At 46.6% G+C, this 25250-nt stretch overlaps 2 protein-coding genes and 1 pseudogene across 2 annotated transcripts; 1 reads left to right on the top strand and 2 right to left on the bottom strand.

Annotated features, from left to right (window-relative positions):
• Positions 1–1455: 1455 nt before the first annotated feature.
• On the top strand, positions 1456–3175 carry LOC125540561. The gene is made up of 4 exons (XM_048704176.1): positions 1456–1658; positions 1889–2070; positions 2205–2385; positions 2474–3175. The coding sequence occupies exons 1-4, from the start codon at positions 1511–1513 to the stop codon at positions 2557–2559; spliced, it is 597 nt and encodes a 198-aa protein (XP_048560133.1). The 5' UTR covers positions 1456–1510; the 3' UTR covers positions 2560–3175.
• Positions 3176–13545: 10370 nt separating this feature from the next.
• LOC125533237 lies at positions 13546–17682 on the bottom strand. The gene is made up of 2 exons (XM_048696957.1): positions 17599–17682; positions 13546–14921 (listed from the first exon to the last, which is right to left on the bottom strand). Exons 1-2 carry the CDS (start codon positions 17606–17608, stop codon positions 13546–13548), a joined length of 1386 nt encoding a protein of 461 aa, XP_048552914.1. The 5' UTR covers positions 17609–17682.
• A 3728-nt stretch (positions 17683–21410) lies between these two features.
• Positions 21411–24024, bottom strand: LOC125533236 (annotated as a pseudogene).
• Between the last annotated feature and the right edge of the window lie 1226 nt (positions 24025–25250).

The following is a 25250-nucleotide window of genomic DNA, read 5'->3' as shown; positions in this document are numbered from 1 at the left end:
AAGAATTTATGAAATATTATAAATAAAGATAATTAAAACACTGATAGTTTTGCACTCTGTTATGTTAAAATTCAGAAATTTGAAATATTTGAGGAGTTAAATAATCCATACGGTTCAACTCAAATTCACCACCTTGTTCGCCAATCCACATTCAACCAAGTCCAGCTGGATCTCACATTTAAACATCGTGCATCTGCATGGAAAAATCAAGGAATCCGTAGCATAATTACTTCCATTTTATTATTACTAAAATAAACGACATTATGTTTTAGTCCAGATCATGCACATGCTAACTTTGTGTAACTTACGAGGTTAGCTTATCGTAGTGACAGCAAGATCTGTACCCTTTTTCTTGTGTTTTTTTTTGTGGGACTGTACCCTTTTTCTTGTTAATTGACTCAAATTTAAAAATTGTTGATAAGTTCTTTGTCAACGGGCTATTGTTCCTTAGAACTTCCCTACACATAAGAAATATGAAGTGTAGCTCCGAGGAGAGTGAAGACAATATGGCACACCAATGACCACCATATAAAAATTGACAATCGAGATTATATTAGAAAATACGATCCATTTAAGTGTACATTGGTTTTGAATTCCATTAGCCCAGACAGCTTTTTGTCATGATTTCAGTATAGTTAATTCTATCCTACTGAAGTAAATGAACAACAAACATGTGGAGAAGTTCCCGTAAAGTCTTTTAGTTATTTTGGGCTTTGAAAAATCTCTAACTTAACTTTAGCACTTTTTATTCAATATAAAGTGAATTAGGTTATATAAGTGATTGAAGTTCTAGTAGGAACATAAGAGTTCGAGCGAGTACTAATATATTCTCAATTTCAACTACTACACGCTAATACTTTTTTGATATCAGTGAGCACTATATTTTGATGGGTTAAACATTCATATGGGTCGACATAGTTTTTTCTAGATTGCAAGCCTAGCTCTGCCCTCAAATATGACACGATATTTGAGGTTCAATTCGAGTACACGGATCATCGATATTGCTAACAAATGCAATGTAACACAATATTTTTACCATCCGTACACATACTAGGTTTTGATGACTACGATGCTTAGCTGCCTTGAAGTTTCAGCACATAGATCATTACCTTGTGGCACGCCTGCTTTCAAGTACTCATCACAAGCTCCAACCCCGATACCAAGTAGAATTATAGGGTTCTTTAATTAAGACCCATGGTTTCTTTTGCTTGTAAAAGCGCACGTGCCATGTTGTCATGAATAGATCTGAAGGTGATCAAGTAGGCTATGGTATAAACGAGTCAACTTTCCAAGCCTGCTAGGAACATAATGAGTGTTGCAACGGTTATATTTGTACTTCAGAAATGTGTCCAAAGTTCGACGCAACAGATGCATGGGTGGAGTGGAGTGGCCACTGCCGCCGGCCGCCCACCCCTACTAAGCCGGGCCACTGGTATAGTATATATACGTACGCCCCTCCGCTATCCCTCTCTCCTGTACACATCAACTCTTAAGGTTAACCACATGAGCTATGGATCCGTCTCGCTCTAGCAGGGTCCCGAAGAACAAGTTGTCTGCACCAGAACCTCTTGGGCAAATAACGCCTTCAGAACCGCCTGCTTCTACAAATACACGTCAAGATGATGCAGCACACAAGAGTCAGCGTAAGCATATTGAAGGTAAGCAGACAGGTTCTTGTTGTCCGCTTAGTGTTGAGCTCTAGTTCCTTATCAAGCCTTTTTGTTGACGGGTATACTGCACATCAAACCACCTATCTGGATCTCTAAAAAAAATCTGTGATTCGCTGTTTAACATTTTTTTTACTCAGAGGTCATCTCTTCTTCGTTTGATCAGCTACAATTGCACTTTTTTATGATAGTTAATCTGATACCATCGTATGTACGCGCAGATTATATCTCCCAGCTGAGGCAAAAACTTCTTGATGATTTCGTAAAAACATTCCTGCCGAAACTTCTCGATGATTTCGAAAAAACATTCCTGCAGCGTACCAACTCAAGTGATCCAACAGCTTGCTTGGAAGAATGTAGAATGACATGCGTCGCTGCCCTTGTTTTGAAGGCCGTTCCCCAGGTGAGCTTGGCCCCCGTCCTTAGTGACAAGTGATATGTAATGGTTGAACCTAGATATTCATGGATTATCTCCCATTTTCCTTGAGTATAAGAACGATGCAACAGTGAACTAATAATGCTCTATTTTGTTTGCAGCATGTGAATGAACATTATGAGTGGAGACTTACGTCAGGAAAACTGCCTATCTTCAAGGAGCTGGAAAATGAAGCCCTCACTCCCACATTCGAGGACCAGAGCATGACCGATGGCCGTACTCATTCTCCACATGAAAATTCAGTCCGTACCACAAATGATGCAAAGGAAGCGACAAGTAAAGGTTCCCTTCTTCCTCTATCTCCTATTCTTTCAACTTAATTGCGGATGAGCTTACTGCTGTGTTAATGAAAGCTGTTGATATCTTTCAGCTCCTCCTGACACGAGGGACTCGTCCAGGATTTCCCTGCCTCTTGGCGGGGCGACCGTCGATCTGCCTGGACCCTCGTTGTCTTAGGATTATGGAGGCACGGTGGATCTCAGTCCTTGCTGATGGAGGGTTCTTGCTTCATTTTTAGTTGTTCTATTGAATCGGTTTAGAGTTTGTGTCCTGCTCAGAAAGACGAGACAGCGTCGGCTATCTGAAGTTGGAATAATGTTCTCCCCGTCTAGCCCCCATTTTGGTGGTGTGTCTAGCACCATCGAAGGGCGTTTGGAGGTTTGTCTCCGGCGGATCTCAAGGGATTCTGTCGGCGTTTGTCTTTGATGGATCCACTAGGATCCGGTATGTTTTCATGTGTCTTCCGGTTGGATCTCTTCGATCTATGTTTCTCTTCATCGGCGGCGGTTGTTGTTGTGGTGCGCTGGTTCTATTGGGCCTTAGCATGTCTACTTTCCGACTGTCTACTACAACAAGGTTTGCACAACTCCAATGAGGGAGAGGTGATGATAATGACGTGTCTTCGGCTCGCTCCAGTGCTTGTAGCCGTTGTTAGTGATCCACGGACCTGGATGTAATTTTTTACTTCTAGTGTTCTTTGTACTACCTTGATGAATAGATTAGAAATTTTTCTGGCAAAAAAATAAAATAGAAGTTTGATTAAGGAATTATTGAGCCCTAATATGATTCCTGATGTATAATTTTCAATATGCTGATGACGGCATCATTTTCCTTGAAAATTCTATTTCTACTGCTAGAAAAGTTAAACGGCCACTTTCTTTGAACACTTATCAGGAAGAGTTAATTCCATTGTTTACACCCAAAATTGACCCTAGCGACAAAAATTACCCCCAAATCCATTTCGGTCACGTTTTACACATAATTTAAAGATTCTTTCTACATTTTCCCCCACGTGACACAATTTACCGTCAATTTTACTGTTTATTCCAATTAGGTGCTGATTTGGCAGGCCACGTAGACGGTTTTTTCTGGTTTTTCTTCCGGGTTTTTTCGGTTGTCATTTTGGTCCTCGTGAGATTTACAGAAAAACCCTTCTCTCAAATATGAGAAAGCAATCTGGTCCTTCCCCACCCAACCTGAGAGGCGGTGTAGGAGACGACGGGCGACTTGCGCTCGTTGCTCGTCGACAGCAGAAGCAGCAGTCCACATGGGCTCGTATAGGTTAGGGTGGTGCTTGCGAACGACCGTGGGGGCCGAAGCTGAAGAAGAAGGTGCAGCAGCCAGCCCTATGCGCACTGTTAGAAGGGATTGAGAGGGATTGCTGACATCGTTGGATTTTATTGTCGAGCCTCATGGGCATATATATGATACATGATCTTCTTGGAGTACAAGAAAAGGTAGAATAAATCATACGCTATCCGATGTTTCCTAAATAACCATGATACTCAACATCCCCCTGTACTCACAATGGTAACGACGCAGATGATGAGACTGAAGAAGAATCCAAAGGCAAGTCGACGTATACCCGCCACAGTCGTAACAGTCGATGCATCGCGGAAGCTATGGCTGGAGTAGAAACCGACGAGGTTGCTCAATCAAGACCGTAGCCCTTTCTGCCGATGTCGAGGTAGCCGAGAGCATAGCGTGTTGTAGCTGTGGTCGAGGTAGCCATGCGAAAAACACCGTGGTTGATGTCGAGTCGAGGTAGCCGGCGTCGAGGAAGTCATCGTGGAGCCGCGGACGAAAAGCGCCGGCAGCTAGGTTTGGAGCGCGGCGGCGGTGCCCAAAGTACGCGAGGAAAAACCCGACAACGTGAAGAAGACCGGCGCGGACAATGGCGTTCCCGTGCCTAGGGAGGTGGTATGACGCATACCATATAAAAGTCGACGTGCGTGCACGGCGAAGTTGACCACGTGCCATGGCACTGCGGCCCAAAGGGGTGACACACCAGCAACGCGCGGGTCGGGGCGAGGGCGGAGAAGACCTCAGGTCTGTGGCAGGGACCACGTGCCACGCTCGCTATGGCCCGATGGGGTGACGCAGCGGCAACGCGAGGGTCGGTGCAGCCACGGGGACGGCATGAAGAAGACGACCTCGGGACGACGGTGGACCGCGGGCCACGGCCCTACGGCCCGAAGGGGCGACGCAGCGGCAGTGCGCGGATCGATGCAGCCGCAGGAAGAATTGTGGGGCAACGACAGAAACCTCGTGTCACGCTTGCTACGAACCGATGAAACGACGCAGCGGCTGCAAGAGTGTCGATGCAGCCATGGGGATGGCCACGGGGTAGTGGCGGACCGGGGGACGCGGCACTACAGCCGATGAAACGATGTAGCAGTAGCCCGTTGCTGAGCACTTTCCTAGGAGACGATCTTCATCAAATCCTGAGAAGGTGGCAGGAGACATGTGCAGGAAGCAGATCTATGCTAGAATAGGTATGTGAGCACAAACACCCGCGTGAGACGCAAATGCGATCACTGATCAGCCTAAGACATGCACACGTGTGTGATCCAAGCCATATGTGGTGCATCCATCGGCTTGACCTGGTGGCCCAACGCGAGCGGCCGCCCGCGTAGGCGCGCGTGCAGCCATCCACGTCCCCGCGAGGCGCGTCTGTGGCCCTGGGCTCAGGCCATTCCGCGCCGGACGACGGCCAGCCACACCAGTACAGGAACACTTCGCAGCATGGCGCACGGTGCAGCAACAAATCCAACTCGATGCAGACCAGGACAACCACCAAGCGGACGACGATGTGCAGATGAAGTCGATGCAGATGTCGAAGTAGAGGTGCGGGAAGGGTCGACGGGCGGCAACAGTAAGATCAACAAGACCTGTGGACGAACCCTAGGTATAAGCGACGTGGCCTTAGATGGTGATCATGGAGATCGACCGTCCCGACACGATGCGGAAACGACGGCGGCTAGGGTTTAGAATTGAGGTAAGGCTAATACCAAAAAGGAAGGATCAAATCCCCGCAGCTGAAGCTAGCTAGCTGACTTCTCTCCGCTCCCGCGCTCCTCCCTAGGGTTCCTCCCCGCTTCCCCTGCCGCTGCCGCCGCCGGCCGCGAGCGTCCCGCTCCGCCTCCCTCCCCCCCCCCTCTTCTCCCCCGCGCCCCACGTCCGCTCCCCCTTCCCCCGCGGGCGACGGGCGGACATCTGGTTCCTCTCCTTCGCTCCCACCTCCCCGGCCTTCTTCCCCCGCCACCGCCGGTGTGGTCCGCCGGCCCCTGCCCGCACGGCGCCGGCGCCGGCGGGCCGTTCTCTCCCCGTGCGTGCATGGGGAGGCGCAAGGGTCTCCCGATGGCGGCAGTGTAGCCTGGCAGCGGCGGTGTGGCTTGGCGGCGGGACTCCCGCGGGCTTCAGGGTCCTTGGTGCGGTGGCGCGGCCATTGGTCGCGGGGCGGCGTGGCGGTGCTGGTGGCCAGCAGCGCCCGCACGGCCCAGATCTGGTCCCTTTCGGGCTCCTTCTTGGCTGGGGCGGGCCGGTGGCTCGGTGCATAGTGACGCTCCTCCCAGGTGTTGGTGGCGAGGAGGCGGTGGTCTGCGGGCGGTGGCGGCTTCGTCGGCCGGTGAGCTGCGGCGCGACAAAGGGGCTGTCCAGACCCTTTGGGTTCGGTCAGGCCCCGACGCCTGGCAGGCCCCTTGTCCGTGCGTCCGGTCGGCTCCGCGGCGGCGGTGGTGGATGTTCCCTCACGTCGGCTGTGTTGTGGATGCCCCGTGCCCACTATCTCTTCTCCCACCCTTAAGGTCTCATGTCGATGGCCTCAGGGAGACGGCGGAGTTGGTTCGGTGACCGTGGTGGCACATTTTGGCGGGCCGTGTGTTGGGCAGTGCACTTTGGATCGTCTGGGGCGATGGCGGGGGTTTGGGTCGGGAGAAATCTCTAGCGGCTCGTCCGGCCCCGACACGGTGACGCCTGCGGGTGTCGCTGTACCTTCCTGAAAGGCGTCGGGTACTCCCTTCCCCGCTCCCCCCTCGCATACCGAGGGAAACCCTAGGACTAGTCCAGGCAATAGCGGTGCCGTCGTCGCCTCCTTCTTGAAGGTGTTGCTTGGCACGCGGCGCTTCAGAGTGCTGGGTGCGTCGAGGTACTAATTCTTTGGTGGGTGCAGCGGTTGTCGGCCATCTTCGTTTTGTTGATCTGCCGTTGTTGGCATTTCTTTCTCTTTATTTTTCTCTCTCTTTTCTTTAGGCTTATTTGTGTTGCGGCCCCAACGAGTGGGGGAAAACCCTTTATCATAATACCAAAAAGGAATAAAGAAGGATTGGTGAGCCTTGTGTGTGTATATATATATGGACTTTTATAACTACCAAACGTTCGGATTTTAGCAATAGGCAAGAACGATGCTTATTTTACTCCATAAATGCATCAGAATAACTAATTTTCCTTTCACGTGCACTTCTTCCTTTAATTACATGCATATATGCACTAAAGGACGAAAAGTTGATGTCATCCTAGATTCTTTCTTTTTTCAAACTTCAAAATGTTTTGTAGTTCAAACCGCCGCTCCGATTGAAAAACCGCCTTCGCCAAAAAAATCGTATCAATGAGATCTTCGAAACTAGATCGCATGTTGATATGTTTCAATGACTTTTTTGGACCAAAAGTTACCACGTCTGGCTACGTAAGTTATCACGTCTTTCATACATAAGTTACCATGTCATTTACACAAAAGTTTCTGGGGTATGTTTTCAACAAACTTTTATCCCAGGGTCAAAAAGTGATTATGATGTTTGCAATGAGTTATCAGCTTTGTTGTGTATATTGCCATGTTGCACAAAAGTTATCGGGTATGTTTTTCTAACAATTTTCATTCACTCATTCAAAAAATTACCGTGATTTGTGTATATGAGTTATCAGCTCTCATGTGCTTGTATTATCATGCTTACACATGAGTTAATGGGAGGTATTTTTAAACAATATTTTTCCTTGGTCAAAAAGTTACCACGTCTGGATTAAGTAAGTTATCAGCTCGGTTGTATGTATATTACCATGTTATGTACACATAAGTTATCATAGTATGTTTTCAACAAACTTTTATCCCGGGGTCAAAAATTACTGTAGGGTTTTTAGTGAGTTATCAACTTTATTTTGTGTATAATACCATGTTATTTGCACACAAAGTACCAAGAATGTGTTTTTCAACAAATCCCCCCCCCCTCTCCCGGTTCAGCTAAGTATTAGGTATGCAATGCTTCTGTTACCATGATATGCACGCAAATGTTATCAAGGTTATATTTTTCAACAATTTTTCCTCGGGATCCAACTTATCATTGTGTTTGTACCTAAGTTATCATGTATATGATGCATTATTACCATAATGTTTATACAAAAATTACCGGGATACATTTTTGACAACTTTATTCCTTTAGATCAAAGTTGCCGTGGTGTTTTGTGCCTAAGTTATCAGGTTGTCATGCAAAAATTACTGTATTGTTTACACATAAATTACCCGGGGATGTTTCAATAATTGTTTCACCCCGATCGAAGTTACCATGCAATTTATACGCAAGTTATCGGGTCCTACTGTCCTCTCTTTTTGCGAGAAAAATCAGCCTAACCTGTATATCAATAAAAGAAGCTTAACCTGTATTTAATCACGAACCTCGCTTGCCATGTGAGCTAATACATTGCTAGTGATTATATAGAGGTAAATTATGTGGTGGGCGGCAACTGCAAGCCGCAAGCAGCGGCCATTGCAGTTGCGGCTAGCCGTATGCAAGCAGCGTGCCCGCACACAACAATCCCATGTGCGTGTCTGCGTAAACAAGCACAGGAAGCTCTCCATGAGCTGATGAGCGAGCTTCACCCAGCGTGTGCACGAGAGCCCGGACGCCCGAGAGCTTGAGCCCGGACGCGAGTTCACAGACCTGGTCGGCGGTCAGCGGCGCACCGCTGCAGAGGAACACCGGTTGCCCGGCGCAGATCGACGCGAACAAGGAGCGGTGGTTTGCCTACTATGCCATTCACGACGCGCTGAGGAGGTTTCTGGAGGCCAAACCCGCGCGCCAGCCCGGGTGGGGTGCTCGCCGTCCTGTTCCCGGCCATCTTCGCTCTGCACGACGAACACGACCTGCTAGCCAGTGTCCGGAACGCGCAATTGGCTGAGTTCCTGGGCGGCACCAACAAGTTCTTGTACGTGGCCGGCCCCTTGCTGCCGTTTGTGGGGAGCTTGCTGCTGTTCGCGGGAGCTGCTGTTCGTGGAGAATAAAGGACCAGATTGGAGAATTCTTGTGTAAAAAGAAACGGTCTAAAATGATACTCTAGCTCAAAAAAACAGACAAAAAAACATCTATGCGGCATGTCTAGTCAGCACAAAATACCCCTAAAATTCGCTTTGGTGAATTTGATGCTAAAATGTGGAAGGAATCTATAAATTAAAGGTAAAAATGTGATCGATTCTGAATTTGGGGGTAATGTCAGTCACATGGTCAATTTTGGGGGTAAAAATGGAATTAACTCTATCAAGAAAGAAAATCATTTTCCCGAAAGTGAGTTACTTGCCCATAATTGAGAAGACGAAAGTGCCCTTGTGTTTGCTAGCATACTTTCTTGCAAATTGAAAAAAAAAATCTTTTATTTATTTCTGCATTCCTGTTCATCTATATTAATATAAAAAGACCTAAAGGTGCAGATCCAATTAATCTCGGCTAGTAAATCATGTTAGTCCAATGACCTAGACTGCTTCAATGGTGAGCGCACAACACGTTTAGCGTGTAGTTAATTTCATGCCAAAAATAGTGTTAATCACATAATAACACACAAATAATATCCTACTTAATATCCGCATACACTTAATATACTTCCAAATTAACGTGCATTGCACATACACATTGACTAATCAAAGTAAATTGCGTAAAGAAATACTCCATTTTGTTCAAAAAAATAAAATAATGAAGACGATAGATGTTTGGATAGGTCGTGCCTTTTTTTATGATAGTAGACTACTGAACCTCAAATATTAAGACATAAATGACAAATTGGTAAGGCCGGCGTTAGGCGCCGGCCGGCTAGCCCAATATTTCGGCCAGTCGCCTGTGGGCCGATAGATGCGACTCACTCGAACCATTCGATCTGACCTTCCGCAACTGTTCTTGACCCTCTACTCCTGAACCGTCTCCTTCCTTCAATTGGTCAATGTACGATGTGCGCATTTGTACCTCATGCGCTCCGACGCCTCGTCATCTGAAAGATCTTCTTAGCACTCACCGCTGGAAGAAACTCGAGGTTGCCTCCATGCACTAGTAGAAAAAGGGTCTAATGTGAAACTCATTAGTCCCGGTTTGTAATTGAACCGGCACTAATGTGAGCATTAGTGCCGGTTCCAACGGCCAGGCGGGCGGCGCTCAATAGTACCTGTTCGTGGCGAACTTTTAGTACCGGTTCGTGCCACGAACCGGCACTAAAGTGGTCGTGGCCTTTAGTATGGGTTGGTGGCTCCAACCGGTACTAAAAGGGGGGGTCTTTAGTACCGGTTGGAGCCACCAACCGGTACTAAAGGTGGTGCGCTGCCACCCGCAGTGTACAATGTTTAGTCCCACCTCGCTAGTTGAGAGGAGCTCGCACTGGTTTATAAGCCCTGCCGCGGCTACCGTGTCGAGCTCCTCTCTAAGCAGGCCTTTGTGGGCCTATTGCAAGTCTTCTGCCCTATGGGCCCTACTGGGCCATACGGGCCTGCATCCTGGCCCAACTAGAGATTGGGTTTCTAGTCGTATGCAGGCCGTGTCGGCCCAGTAGGCGGGCTGTTTTTGCTTTATTTCAAAAATAAAAATAAAAAAATCCTTACCAACCGGGACTAAAGGTCCCCCAGACCATGGCGCGCCTCGTGCCACGTGGTTTCCCTTTAGCACCGGTTCATGCTGAACCGGTACTAAAGAGGGGGGCCTTTAGTGCCCACACTTTAGTGCCGGTTACCGAACCGGCACTAAAGGGCCTTACGAACCGGTGCAATTGCCAGGTTCTGCACTAGTGATGAGTGATATGTCTCCAATGTGTATATAATTTTTAATTGTTGCATGCTATTATATTATCAATCTTGGATGTTTTATATGCATTTTTATACTATTTTATATTATTTTTGGAAACTAACCTATTAATCCAGTGCCTTGATCTTTTTTGTTTGTTTTTGGTTTTTAATAAAATCAGTAACAAACAGAGTCCAAATGCTACGAAACTTTTTGACCATTTTTCATGACATAAAAGACCAGAGGATGTACGAGGACACTGCAAGGCTACCCGGCCTTATTTGCTTGCATGACAAACCTCACCATCATAATGAACATTGATATTTTTCTACTGGATCAAATAAAGGAATAATATTTGGATCCGGGGAAAATATTCCACTTCAATTAAAATGCTTAGTAATGCATTATACCATATTATCATCATATTTTGCTATGCCATCCATTTGTGTTGCATTTATATGTCATGTTGTTTATCTGTATCCACATTTGCTTTATTTCCAGTAGACCCCGAGACCGTCGTAGAACCTAAGTGTGACTATACTATTGAAGATCCCGTCTCCTCTGCAGAGCTTCCAGGCATGCAAACCCCCTTGATCATTCCGGATATCGCCTATTCTTTCTCTCTACATTCTTGCATCAGTTATTGGTATAGTTGTTTTATCGGTAGATCCTATTATGATACATATCTTCTTTTTATCGCCTTTCGTTGATGCTTTACCTTTTATCCTAGCATGCCTAGTTAGTGATGATTGTGTTTCATCAGTTAGTCTTACACCCTTGTCCGTTTGCCATGCTATATTACCGAGTCATGATCCCTCTGAGCGCCGATCACGGATATACTTTGTACTACTATAATATATATGCTACACTACAGTCGACTCAGACATCAGTGGCTTGCTACATGGAGTGAGACAAACTGTAATGAGACACCATCACACCGATGATGACTGCTACTGTATCATATGTTTATGTTTTGAATTGTGGCAGGGTTGGTGGTGCCATCCAGGATGAGATGGGCCAAGGACCCGACAGCCCTGAGTGATTCACCGTGGGGGAACAATAGGGAAGGTAGATACCCTTCGGATGAGGTCAGCCAGGGCCCTGGTAGTTGTCCGCAAGTAAATGAAATAACATGACTAAAAAGTTCTGGGTATTTGAACCGAGACTGCCACTAACATATACACACTAACCTCACACGGGATAATGGTTTATGGCACCCTCAGCGTCATCTGTTCCTTACCGAAAGCTTTTTAGATGTCGCAGTTCATAGAGATGGGCTAGTCGGGGGCATGCGAATACTACTTGTCAGAAGTGGGCTTGGACCCCCAATCCGCATTGCAATGCTTGTGGAGCGCTTACGGTGAGCGGCTGAAAAACCCTTCGCGTTTAGGATATAGCCTGGCGGGTGACCTCTCTGGAGAGCTGGCGTAGGACTTCACCGTGTCAATCATCTGAGGCCTGGCAGAGCCCACAGAAAAGTGTGTCCGGCCATAGGGTAATTGAGCGTGTCGGGTAATGTGTTGCACCGTTGCAGGGGAGACATATCTATTCAAATAGTGCGTCCACGGTAACGACGACTTGGAGATGTATCTCATGCAGGGAAGACATCTTAAATCGGATACTTCATAAAACACACCAAGATAATAGTTAGAATGCCGGTGTACTGCTTTCTCGTAGGGAGCCGAGGAAGGATCTTAGGGTATTGCATTGATTGTTGTTTATTGTACCCGTGTGCGCTCTTTCTCTTCTATTGCTGCAAGATGTTGGTAGTTAGATGTTATGTTGAGCTTCTCTCTATCGTGGCGTTTCTACAGTACAGTCCATAAATATTACCTCATTCCTTTGATGTTAGCTAGAGAAAGGAGCATAGGTCTGATGTAAGTCTTGCTAGTACTTTGGATGAGTACTCACCGTTGCTTTGATATTTTCTTCCTTCAACCTGGTTGCTGCATTCAGATGGTAGCACCAGGGATGTAGGTATCTCCGACGATAGCTACTATTTGGAGTTCAACATCGACAAGTAGTTCGGAGGGTCCCAGACAGGACGCGTGCACCTTTGGCAGGGTCGTCGTTTTGTTTCAGCGTTCCTAATGCACTCATGTATATTTGTCTGTAGTCACACATAATTTGCTTTCTGCTCTAATGTATTCTAAGGTCTTGCGACCCCTATTAGTAATACAATGTTTTATGTTTATTTTGTTTCGTAGAGTTGTGTTGTGGTACTACCGTGGAGTCACCATTTGTGATTGTGCATACTGCGTGTAAGACTAGTGCACGATTACAGTCGGGGGCGCTATATAAATTTTTTGTCCCTGTTACCATCGCCTCAAGACGCCTAGTTTAGGATCCCCTAGCAGTAGATATGCCGGATTTAGCTCCGACACATGACATGGATAGTGATATCATGTGGCGTGGAGGCAGCTTATAGTGTTCACTGGCTTGGATTCTTATTATAAAGGTGGGGAAATGGTAGACTAAAGCAAAAAATAAGCTTTGTATGACACTAGATGCAATTACTGGTCATTGTGACGATGAAACCCACCATGAACAACGTCCCTTTGGAAAGCTTACCGCAGCGGTGTGGTGCTCCGAACAATTGAGATCAAAATGTACACTTACAAATTGTATATGGAACACATAATTTTTTTGATAAAATGGGTTAAGCATGTGTATATATTCGTCTATGAAAAATGCTCAACCGAACTGTAAATTTAAAGAATACACGTACATAATGGAAAATCATAATCAGCCAAGATGGTCATATAATAACTACAAATAAAAAATACTAACCTGTTTTATTTACGTGATAATCAGCCATCTCAACATGAAAAGAAGATCGCATGCCGCGGAAAAAACAGATACTTGACACAAACTAAGCGGAAATAAACAAAGATGCCATGCACAAGATTATGCTTACAAAAGCATCCTTAGAGTTCTCCATTACAAAAGAAAACAGAAACGACAAGCCACCCGAATCTAGTGTAAACATTCAAACGAAAAAGCAAAGCCTAAAAGCGACACGAAAAACCCACTGAGATGAGCACTTAGACTGATCTAGTCTAGGGAGAAAAAAAAACCTGACAGTGCAAATTACCCTTATTACAGTAGTACGCCTACGCCATTAAGCTGGCGCGGCTGCTTACTTGCCTTGTTGTCGTAAGGAGAAACCGGTAAGGATGACCTGAATCAGCTGAAAAGCAAACAGTAAGCCAGCGGTGACGAATGCAAGGATGCGCATGGAGTCGCCGCAGTGCCTTTGGCGGAATGATCCCAGGCAGTTGTGCCCCAGGCTCTCGCAGCGCTCATGCAGCCGGTGCCATATGTGGCCTAGGTAGTTACTGTCGACGTCGTCGACGTCCAAGACCACCTTCTTGCAGAGGTCGGCGAAGCCTTGTGCGACCTCCTCGTCGTTACCCCAATAGTGATCGACGATCTCTTTGCGCTTCAGGAGCTCAATGTCCTCCACCTTAGACGCCAGCTGCGACATGAACAGGCAGTAGGCCGTGACGGGGCTCCCGTCTCCGCCTGTCTGCTCCTCTAGCGCCATCAGATTGCGTAGGATCGTCCAAGTGCTGCTAACAATCCGCAGGCGTGGGATCAACAGCGTCCTTCCTTCAAGACGCACGTCAAGAATGGATTCCACCACACCGGCCGCGAACTCCCGACGCTTGAGCTGCACGTCGCCGTACCTGCTGTACTCTGTCGCCCGGCGCCACCGCCCCATGCAACGGCGCGTATTACCCGTGACTTCAGCTTCATTCTGAACATTGTTTCTAGTTGCACTTCTCTGCTGGTGAGATTCCGATTGTTCAGCAGAATCTACGGAAATGGAAGAGTGGTCCAATCGTGGCTGGAAGTAGGTGTGCACCAGTTCCAGGAGGTGAGAAGACACCGCCTGCCGCGGCTTCTTTACTCCTCTGATGTAGAGCTGTGCACTCAGCAGTCCCAGAACACGGTCTTCTACGTCGTTGACGACGGATCTCTCAGGCACCAGGCACTGATGGATCCGTTTAAGGACGATCATAGGCAACTGGTTCTCAAGGAGGTACATGATGTCGCGCATCACCGTGTTGTCCTCGCCTCTGGGCGGACTGACATCCGGATGTCCAGGGTATTGTACGAAGAACTTGAGCACGTAGCACCCATCATGCAGCAGCATGCTGACCAACTCCTCGGATTTCATGTCGGGCAAACCGCCGTAACACCCCCTCACATCCTCCACCAGCTGCCCAACCTTCTCCTCGAGCTGATGCGCTGCTTCCTGGCCACGCGAATCCTGGAGATACTTCACGGTCTCCTCGGCCACGCGCTTCTTCTCTTGCTTCCATCTATCTGAGCAACTAGCACGATGGTAGGGTCCGATCGACACGCTCAAGGGTGTGAACAGGTCTTCGTTCACGGCACGGAATGGCTGACGTGCCTCGGAGATCACCACATGTTGGCTCGAGTTGTTTCCTCCGCCGGATTGCGCGGCTGCTGGTGCCACGGAATTGGAAGTCCCAGCTGTTCCTGCATCTGCATACCGCAGTTAATTAGTCACGAGATTATCTGTATGATAGGTAGTACTCCAGCAGCCCCAGAGTACAGCAGGTATCTGTATGTTAGCTAGAGAAAATATCACATCATAAAGTTAAAAAAATGGCGGCTTGAAAACTTGAGCTAACTTTTGTACTCCTATCATACAGATATTGTTTGCAGAACGTCTCACCCAAGCAACCCTAAACTCCGGTAATGATCCAAGTAACACCTTTAACTCCTCCACTAGTTGCCCATTGGCCGAGAAGTCCTTTAGGTCGTTCAAAAGCTTCCTCACCACCACTTGTGAATCAGTCTCGAGAATGATCCTCTGAATATTTAGTTCCTTCGCCAAAGAGGGTTGTATTTGTTATTTTATATATCTATCAATTCCTACCATACCATACAATTTATCCTTGTAACAAGCAGGACAAGAAGCTTGACAACCTTCTTAAAACGTTGGGGGCAAGATTGTTGAGAAGATTTTTTTGTGTTTGGTGTGCAGGTACCGAGGATTAGTGTTGCAGAAGAAATTCCTACTAGCTTGATAAACCTTGATTCTCAATCGAGGGAAATACTTATTGCTAGATTACATCACCCTTACACTTAGGGTTTACCAACCACTCTTACGAGAGAGCAAGCAGAACACGATACTAGGGGAATAATGAGCTTGCATCAAGCTCGAGAGATCGTGAACTGTCCGCAAGTTCCCCGCCCCTCGGCAGTTCCAGTTGAGTATATTCGTTGCTGCGCCACCATTGGCCCCACCAAGTTGCCGGTGGCCCCTTGGCCGGTCACCTCCGAGGTCATGCCCTCCACCCTTGCTAGATCATTAGCCGCGGCCACCACCTCCAAGTCTTGTGTTTCAGTTTGTCCATCACCACTTTTCTGCTTTTTGGGGTTACCTACATAAATCTCCATAGATGGTCCTGCCCCCTGAGCAGCGGGTTGTCCCGGCGCTTGCTGGTTCGCGACAACGATCGCATACAAAATTGGAGCCGCCTCCTCATGTCCCTTGGTTCCCGTTCCACCGGCTTCGAGCGGGTAGAATCCACTAGGGGATCCCCATGATCCCCGTAATTCTGATCTTCAAGGTTGATCTGTTAGTTTGCTACGGTTCTTGCTGCTGCTCGTTGTCTTGTTTCTCTCGAATCCAGCCGTCGGCCGCTTCTCGTGTTTGCAAGCCGCCGGGTGCAAAAGGACTAAATAGATCATGACACGGACATAGTTTGCTTCGGCGGTGTGATAATTCTGCCATGTCGCTGAGTTTGTCGAGTGTTTGTGCATGATCTATGCTCAGTTTCAAAGGTACACAGACATACACTACCTCTAATGCTAGTACTTTTCCTATGGATTAACCTAGCTGCCTAAGTAATCTAGCTTGTAGGACAGTAGATTAATTTAATAATTAGATGTTTCTTTGAAAATCCAAATTGCTACTAATTGATATCCTTCTGGTTCCTAATTAAATTTGGGAATGCCTAGTGGTGGATATGCAACTGGCTAGACAACCCGCCTCCTGACCCAGTTGTAGCCGCCAACTTACAGTCACATTGTGGATCGTGCAACTTCAATGAATTGCAACACTTGAAATTGCATGTCAAAGGGTTAGGGGCAGATAGAAGACTGGAAAAAAAATAGATTTTCTTCGGAGGAAAAGAACACATTTTGCATAGAAAAACCAAAGCTAAAATTTTCACACACTAACCTAAAAATAGAAAATTATTGATATATCATATAGAAAAAGAATACAGCCGGCCGGTACTGTATTTGCGAGTGGGCAAAAAACAGTCGGCAAAGTCTTTGCTAAGTGTCCGCGAGTCAGCAAAGATGTCTTTGCCGGCCAGACTTACACGTGTGCGCTTTGCCGTGTGTTACACTTAGCAAAGCCTTTGCTGAGTTTTTTGGGCGCTTTGCAAACCCGTAGATTCCAGTAGTGATAGAGGGTGAAAAGCTAGCACGTACCCATCGATCAAACATCAGTAATATGATTTGTATATTATCTTGTGGGCTTGTTCTAGTTTGGGAGAAGTGCTTACACATTGCAAGGTGTTTGGCAACTTAGACACCATGTGAATGTGTTAATCCTTAGTATTGGCAGCGGCACTACACATTTCTCATGCCCTTAGATCCTTCATCTAGGGGAACTAACAACGGAAAAGAAAAAGAATCTACTAGATCTGTTTATGTTTTTGGGCTAACTAACTAGAATTATGCTAGCTTCTTCACCTATTACAGTATATCCTTACGGGGATGCTAACCTCCTTTCCGGGAAAAGAAAAACATAACTATTATATCCTTCATACACAGGAACTAACAGCAGAAAATAAAATAAAAAATAAAAATCTACTAGATCTGTTGCTATTATCCTGCTAACTAGAAGGTGGGAAATGATCCACAGATCTGGTTAATTCCTTAAATAAAAACGAAGCAGTATAGTTTGGAGTTTGTAATATTCGAAAAACATTAAAATTTGACATGCAAAAGTTGACAAAGAAGATGTGATTGTATACTTCCAGAATGTTTGTATGCTCGGTTGTTGCTTTATAATCTAAAGCGGGGAGAAACACTTTATCGGAGTAAATAGCATGTTTGTTAAAATAGTGGGAAGGTAGCTAAATCCACTTACTCCATCTAACAAAGAATCAAAACAGAACTAAATCAACTTCTTACTTACCTGACGACATTGCGCTCGTGGGGCACTCCAAATGTCACTCCAAAGCAAACAAAGGAGGTGTAGGTCTCCCCCGGCGTCCTTGTGATATGAACTGGTGTTAGATTACTTTTGGTACAGTAGCCCACCTATATGTAGGAGGAGTACATCCATGCACCCCTCTCGATGTCTGTGTCCCAATATTCCTCGGGTGGGCTGAGCATATGCATGCGGGGGTTACGACAAGATCACATATGCAGCCGCCGGGGCAAAAGACGAGGATTACGACGAGATTAACATGCTACTTCTCTGAATTGTATGCACGCCGGGGCACGTGAGGTGGCTCGTGCTAAAATCCGACCACAAACGATAGATTCCTTTGCTTCCCGACACTGCACAGCTTTCCGACGTTGCTAGGGACAAATGCTGAAACGCCCCGACCGCAAGCAAAAGTACAAACATTACTTTTCTGCTGTTGCATTTTAAAATATTACTTCCTCCGTCCCAAAATAAGAGAAAACACTTACTTTCATCCAGCTGATTATAGGCACGCTGAGCCGTCCGAAGCGTCGAGTGTGATTTAGTTGTGTCACAGCGCACAGTGAGCCAAAGTCTGACCAATTTTCACGTGCATGGTCCCTGTAACCTATGGCGTAGCTTTGATTCCCTTATACTAGTACTCCCTCCGTTCTGAACTAAAACCACGGCGAGTAAATCGGAACGGAGGGAGTTTATGGTTCTCGACTACAGCCAGCCCGTCGCTGTCACATGCTAACACAAGCTAGTAACGGAATGCCATGCACTGGCCAGTAGCTACATGACCAATTAGAACACCCTGATGGTATTGCAGAAAAAAATTGTCAATGTTGCAATCGAGGATACACGCCGGAACATGTCGTAGCTAGCTGCTAAGCCGCTGCTGCCAACGGGGACGTTCAACGTTGCAAAAGGGACTTGCAAGGATTGGTCATTGCTGCTCAAATTGGTACGCACAATGCTGCCAGGGAGTAGTTGTCACCACTTCAAAATGAAATGCGACACTCTGCAAAGCCCGACACCCCCACTACTGCAAGCCAAAACACGCGACGGTGCAACAAGTGGTCATTATTGCCGCAAAATGGGACACGCTATGCTGCAAAGGGTGGCTATTTATTGCTGCAGGGCTGTTTTGAAATGCAAATGCTATGTTGTAGGCCGACCAGGTCGAGGGAGTGTTTGAAACGCAAGAGCAACAAGGGTCATGCTGCAAACCCCCAAGCACAACATAGATCATGTTGCAATGGGAAAAAAACGTTTGGATAGTCGTGGAGTATTTGCAGCGCGAACACTACATGGATCATGTTGCAAACCCCAGAGCGCGCAACCCTCAAAAAATACTTTGACAACCGTGAAGTATTTGCAATCAGGGATGGATTCAAGGGGTGGAGGGGGGGGGGGGGGGGGGGGGGGGGGGGGGACGACGGGGGGGGGATTGACCGCCCCTAACAAATCGCTAACTCCCTAATAGCGATATTATTTTTAGGAACGAATCACTTTAAACCAAAGCGTTGTAACGTTTTCACCCCCCTGACTAGGGGTTCGCGCCTAACTAAAGCCCATTAGGCATTACTTGCTACTCACAACCGCCCAAAACAAACAAAAGCAAGCCTAGTCTTCCCTAAATAAGTGCTACAGGCCTAGTCTTGGATATACATCCGATCAAGCCTAGCAGCCTGCTCGCTATTCTGTTCATCTTCATCGCTCGGTCGTCTTCGCTCGGGGCCGGCGCGCTGTAGATCGATCTAGAGACGTTGCTCAGCTACTCTCCGCCATGATGACATCAACCAGCTACGGCTGAAACAAGCGATTTCATCAACCTCCAGTTCAGCGCAAGCACGGCCACGACTCACGGATCTGCGGTTAGCCTTATGATCTACAGTTAGTCTTATCAAGCGGTTAACTTCTAGATTTATAGTTTATGATCTGTTTTAATTTGTACCCTAAAACTGATAGAAATTGATCAGAAAATATTTGACTGTTTACTCATGTTTTTATAGATGAAGAGCAAGAAATCAATTGAGACCTTTTTTTCAGGCCAATTGATTTAAGTTCGCACCATGTGATGAACATGATGCCATGGCAAATACTAATGATGTGCACGACTAGTTCACTCCATCGAAACAGCGATCACGGCTGCTTGCCTGCTTCATCGCCCGACCTTGGCACTCTAGCTCAATGTTTAAGGTACACACATCAATATACTAATGCAGGCTAGAAAGTACAATCTATCAGTACTAGATACCCGTGAATTGGAAGATTAGAACAATTGCATAATGCAATTTGCTGGTGGTCAATTTTTTTTTAGATTAGCAATGTCATTAGAGATAAAAACCACTCTCTTTAACTCAAGATTAAAGATTGATAAAGGCAACAGAAATATGTTCTTTTTACAAATCTGATGTTTCCAACTTGGATGCTCCTACTGTTGGATCTGAAATTCCATCAGAAGTTAACCGGTTGCAGATGATAACTCAACTCCAATCTAGTTATTGTTGGAAGTATAAGAAGTTGATAAAAATGGAAGTACATCATATGAACATAACCACAGGAATTGCTAAGATTTTTATCAACGCAACTTTTCGGACTATATTCTTGCATTGTCCGTCCTGAATGATTGTTATCGCATTTGCCCCCCTCATGTCCAAAACCTGGCTCCGTCCCTGTTTGCAATGCGAGCACAACATGGGTCAAGTTGTAAACAGTCTGAAAACACTTGTACTGTCAAGGAGTGTTTGTAACGCGAGCGCGACATGGGCCATGTGTTGTAAATGGTCAAGAAAATGTTTGGATTTTCAAGGAGTGTTTGCAACTCGAGTGCAACATGGGTCATGCTGCAAACCCCCCGAGTGCAGTATAGGTCATGTTGCAAATTGTCAGAAAATGCTTGGGTAGCCGTGGAAGATTTGCAACGCGAGCGCAACATGGGTCATGTTGCAAACTCCCGAGCACAACATGAGTCATATGGCAAACGGTCAGAAAATGATTGGACGATCAAGGAGTGCTTGCAATGCAAGCACAACATAGGTCATGTTGCAAACCCCTAGCGCAACATGGGTCATGTTGCAAACGGCGGGTCGCAGCAAATGGCTGACGCGACACTGATCGAACGGCTGACACAACGATGCAAGGGGTGCAAATGATGTTGTGGAGCTAGTCCGCCTGCAGCAAGCGTCACTATTTTGTTTTATAAAGCGGACTGCCATGTTGCAAACCATGTCATGGCCACAAAGAATCATATGGATCCCAAATAACATGCAACGCTCTGTGCATTTTTCTAGGTTAGATTTCCAAAGAGATTTCATTGTTGTGTATTTTTGTTAGGTGACCTGAGTTAACATGTTATGTTGCGGCCATTTCTTTGAATGACTTTGTTGCAATGAATTATGATTTAATGCACATATACGGTAGAAATATTAAATATTCTTTTATAGTAAAATGTTTGCGGCCATGTTGTACACACACGGAAAAGAATGAAAGATGTTGCAGCCTTTTTCTAGTAATTTTGCACGTAAGAATAACAGTACAGCTTGGGCGTGTTCGGTGGAAAAATATGAGAAAAAGGAGATGATGTGGGTCAGTAGTGATGGGCTCCACCAACTGTGAGAATGGACATCCCCACATGACGCACGTCTCTGGGACTACTTCTTTGCAGCGGTGGCTATACAGTGGCTGCTACAAGAGTTAAAAGCACTGAAAGTCCTACAACTTGCTCATAATGTGATGGTTTGGTCCTAAAACTTGCAAAACGACCCTACTAGTCCCACAACTTGCACCCAATGTGCAACTTAGGTCCTGGATCAATCACAGAGCGACAAGTGGACTCCTGGCCCCGAGCCGGTCAACGAGGCGTGCGTTTTTGCAAAGAGCCCCATGTGTTTCCTTAGAATCAACCCGCTGATGCCACAGCTGCCTCCCCCGCTCCCGCTCATGTCCGTGCCGGTGCTGCTTGGCCAGAGGAACGTGCCCTGCGGCTTGCAGATGCAGAAGCTGCTCTTCCTCGCCGTCCTCTTCTCGCCGGCCTGGAACTGGACGGCGCTAACATCTGAACGCTGCCTGCTCTGGCTCTGCTCACCACCACCAAAATCTAGTGCCCGCCTCCCCTCATTCTGAGCCACAACCACCTCGTCTATTCCAATGCTCTTTAGCTTCTCTGCCAACTGAAATTGTTCCCGTGGAGTCAAAATGGAAAACACCTAGTTACTCCAGGAACACAGATAGCTTAGGACAGTAATTCTATCCAATGCAACAGGGCTCTACTACCTACCTTCAAAGACAAGAAGGAGCTGGAGAGAGAAGCCATCTGCTCCTCCAGCTTATCATTATTTTCAACTACAAAATCATACTTATCCTGAAAAAGAAGAACCCAGCTCATCTCAGTTACTAGTGTCAGAATGTACTGCATACATCTACAGCAGAATAAGCAGAGAACAATGCAATAGATATCACAGTGGTCTAGTTAGATAGATATCAAAATGCAATAGTGGTATGATACAAATAGTGAAAATTCAGTCAGCAACATGAGTGTACCTTCAGTGATCGCACCTCCTTCTTTAACTTACTATGTTTCTGAACCACATTCTCGTAGGTGTCCTGTAATTCAACAAAGCAAAGGTCATATATTTACTTGCAGCTAACAAATGCTGACCAATGTGCACATATATAGCTATATTGAGCTATATATAGTTTAAAAGGATCAAAATGGTGATCAACTCATCCTAAATTCTCTGAAAAAATCTAACACTGACATGTAGAGTTTGCTTAGTCTGGGATGAACTGTTAGAGTTTCTAAAGGCACCTAATTACCTTCAAAGACGACACCTGCTTCTCTAGCTTTTCATTTGCCTTAACCACCTTCTGGTACTTCTCCTGAGAAACAAAACAAGCAAAGGAGTGGCTTAGATATAGTAATAAAGAGTAAACCAGAACAATGAAACCAATTTCTTAACTAAAAACTATGTGCTTAACACCTTGTTATACATTGTTAGTTGGGAGACCAGATTAAAGATGATCAGAAGTGCAGTTCCAAAAGGGTTATCTTCAAGAATGATTTTTTCCCTCACAATGTAGGCAGCTTCTTCACATATATGGGCTTTCATAGACTGAGAAAGAACTAATGAGGGAAGTATGTGCAGGTCCCAAAATGCCATTATTATAAATGTACCCATAAGAAACTTCAGAAAACACAGAATCTAGGCTAGCACTGCATAAGAACATTTGATCAACTGAAGAAACTGCAAACTTCCTTCTTTGGGGGGTTGGGGGATGGGGGGTAAATCATGTTGTTAACTTTGTGTGTTTGATCCCGCAAGAGAACTTTGTGTGTTTGATGCAGCAATAAAACTTTGTATGTTTGAAATCACCTTTCCCTCAGAAGTACAGAAAAGAGGAACAGAGGGAAATGCTTGGATAGGGAAATCGACAGGATCCGACAGGATCTTAGTATAATATGAAGGACATGGTTACCTTCCATGACTGTAAGCTCTTTCAGCCTCAGATTTCGCTTCCTTGCCCAGCTCCACCATGTTAGAACTCAGCTGCTCCATGTTCCTTGACATCACCAAGAAGGGGAACAATGTTGGAAATCAAACAATTTGCTCTATTGCAGGCGAACGCATGAAGGGGAAACTGCGATGGGCAGTCAGAAAAATGGATACCTTTTGACATCATTGAGCTCCTCAGCGAGCTCCTCCGTCTGCCTCTTAATCAGGAGATCACCGGCAGCTGGGGACACGTCATCACCGGGCTTCCACCCAGGCGGCGGCACCCAGTATGGATCAGACACGCCGGCTTCCGGCGCACCTCTGCCATCTCGGCTGGCTCCAGCCAGTACTCCATGGCGCCATCCGTGTTGTGACGGCGCCGGAACCGGTCCGTGCTGCCATTGGGCACCCTTCCGGCCATGTGCTTGAGCAGGTGGTCCAGGAGGCCGGTGTCGCCGATGCGCTTGCGGGCTTGCTCCCGCAGCGTCTGCTGCATCACCGGGGCGCCGAGGGTGGCGCCGCTGGAGCGCATGATCTCGAGCAGGCTCCTCTCCGCCGCCGCGTACCGCTCGGCCGACCACCGGTCCTTGCCGCGCCGAGGGTCGCCGTCTCTAGACTCCACGTGGCGCCTCTTCTGCTTGTGGGGGCTCTTGTATGTCTTGCTCTTCTTCTTCTTCGCCAGGTTGCCGGGCTTGTCCTTGCTTTCCTCTGCCTCGTCCCGCTTCCTCTTGGCTCTGATTGAGCTCCTCCTGTCATCTTCCTGCGCCGGGCGTTTTTCGTGACTCCGGGTTGATTCTAATGAAAGGCAGGGGCTCTTTGCAAAAACTCGCGCGCTGACCGGCTCAGGGCCAGGAGTCCACTTGTCGCTTTGTGATTGGTGCAGGACCAAAGTTGCACATTGGGTGCAAGTTGTAGGACTAGATAGGGTCATTTTACAAGTTGTAGGATCAAACCATCACATTATAAGCAAGTTGTAGGACTCCTAGTGCTTTTAACTCCTGCTACAAATCAGCCGGGTGATACTTGCGAACTTTAAGGCGCCTTGATTGCGGCCCGATCAGGCCAGAGCCAACCGTCAGATTCTTGCATGTCTCAGTACAACTCGATGCATCATCGGGGAAGGTTTGACCTTTTGACCCCACGGCGCTGCAAAGAAGCAGTCCCATAGACGTGGGTTAAAGCTATGCTATATTCATGGGTTATCTTTATCCATGGCCACCAAGGACTTGGGTTTCTTGGTGCTTACTCGGACCACCATTGTACTTCTCGGTGGCTTCGTCTCTATGCGGCATAAGAAGGACTTTTGGTGCTTGACTTTCATCACCCTTGTACAGACAGCTGGGTTAGTACTCTTCTACCATTTGTTTCGTCCTACAGTATTTATTTATTTATTTGTGAAACGTCATACAACTTGTATGTATATATATATCTGACTCGAAATGATGTACAACAGGATTTTCGATGTTAATCTGAATGAGAAACTAGGGTATATGAAGAATGCATTCATGGGGCTCATAACGACCATTGCTTCGGCCGTGATAGGAGATACGAGTTATAACTCGAGCTCTAAGTTGGTTGTTATTTGTCTCTATTTGTTGGCACTTATTTTAGTGTTGGTTCAAGTATAGGGTGGTGGCCATAATATTGGACCTCTGGCAATTATATACATTCTTGGGATATTCATGTCCGGAGTGATTTCATTGTGGCGTCTGATAGAGCATGATTAACGGGGCAACTTGGATGGAGAAGCATCAAACCTGGCGCCGGTGATGGACACCTTGTACTGCCTTGCTCTGCTCCAGGGTGTGCTCTTCTGCTATAGGTCCGTGTTGGGTCGAGTGGGGAAGAGGTTGCCTAAGGCTATGGGCACTAAAACTCGATGGTTCAAGCAGTCCTTCACAACTACTTCCTCCGTTCGGAATTACTTGCGTGAAACAAGGAGAGGATGTGAGAAGGACCCGGCATTTGCAGAAGGAAGGAACCTCACCACATATGATGTAGACAAAGGTTGGTTCCAATTCACCTGTTGACTGCATTTATGGGATGAAGAGCAAGGATTATCCGATACGTTGGCAGCACATGTTGATGGAACATGTCACTAAGCAGCACATGCTGATGAAACATCCCGTCTTGTCATCATCCTATCGACACGTGCTA

This window comes from Triticum urartu, chromosome 1 (assembly GCF_003073215.2).
Source record: "Triticum urartu cultivar G1812 chromosome 1, Tu2.1, whole genome shotgun sequence".
In the NCBI taxonomy this organism is placed as follows: Eukaryota; Viridiplantae; Streptophyta; class Magnoliopsida; order Poales; family Poaceae; genus Triticum; species Triticum urartu.
The sequence above is the reverse complement of the archived record's forward strand: the minus strand, read 5'-3'. Positions and strand labels throughout refer to the sequence as shown.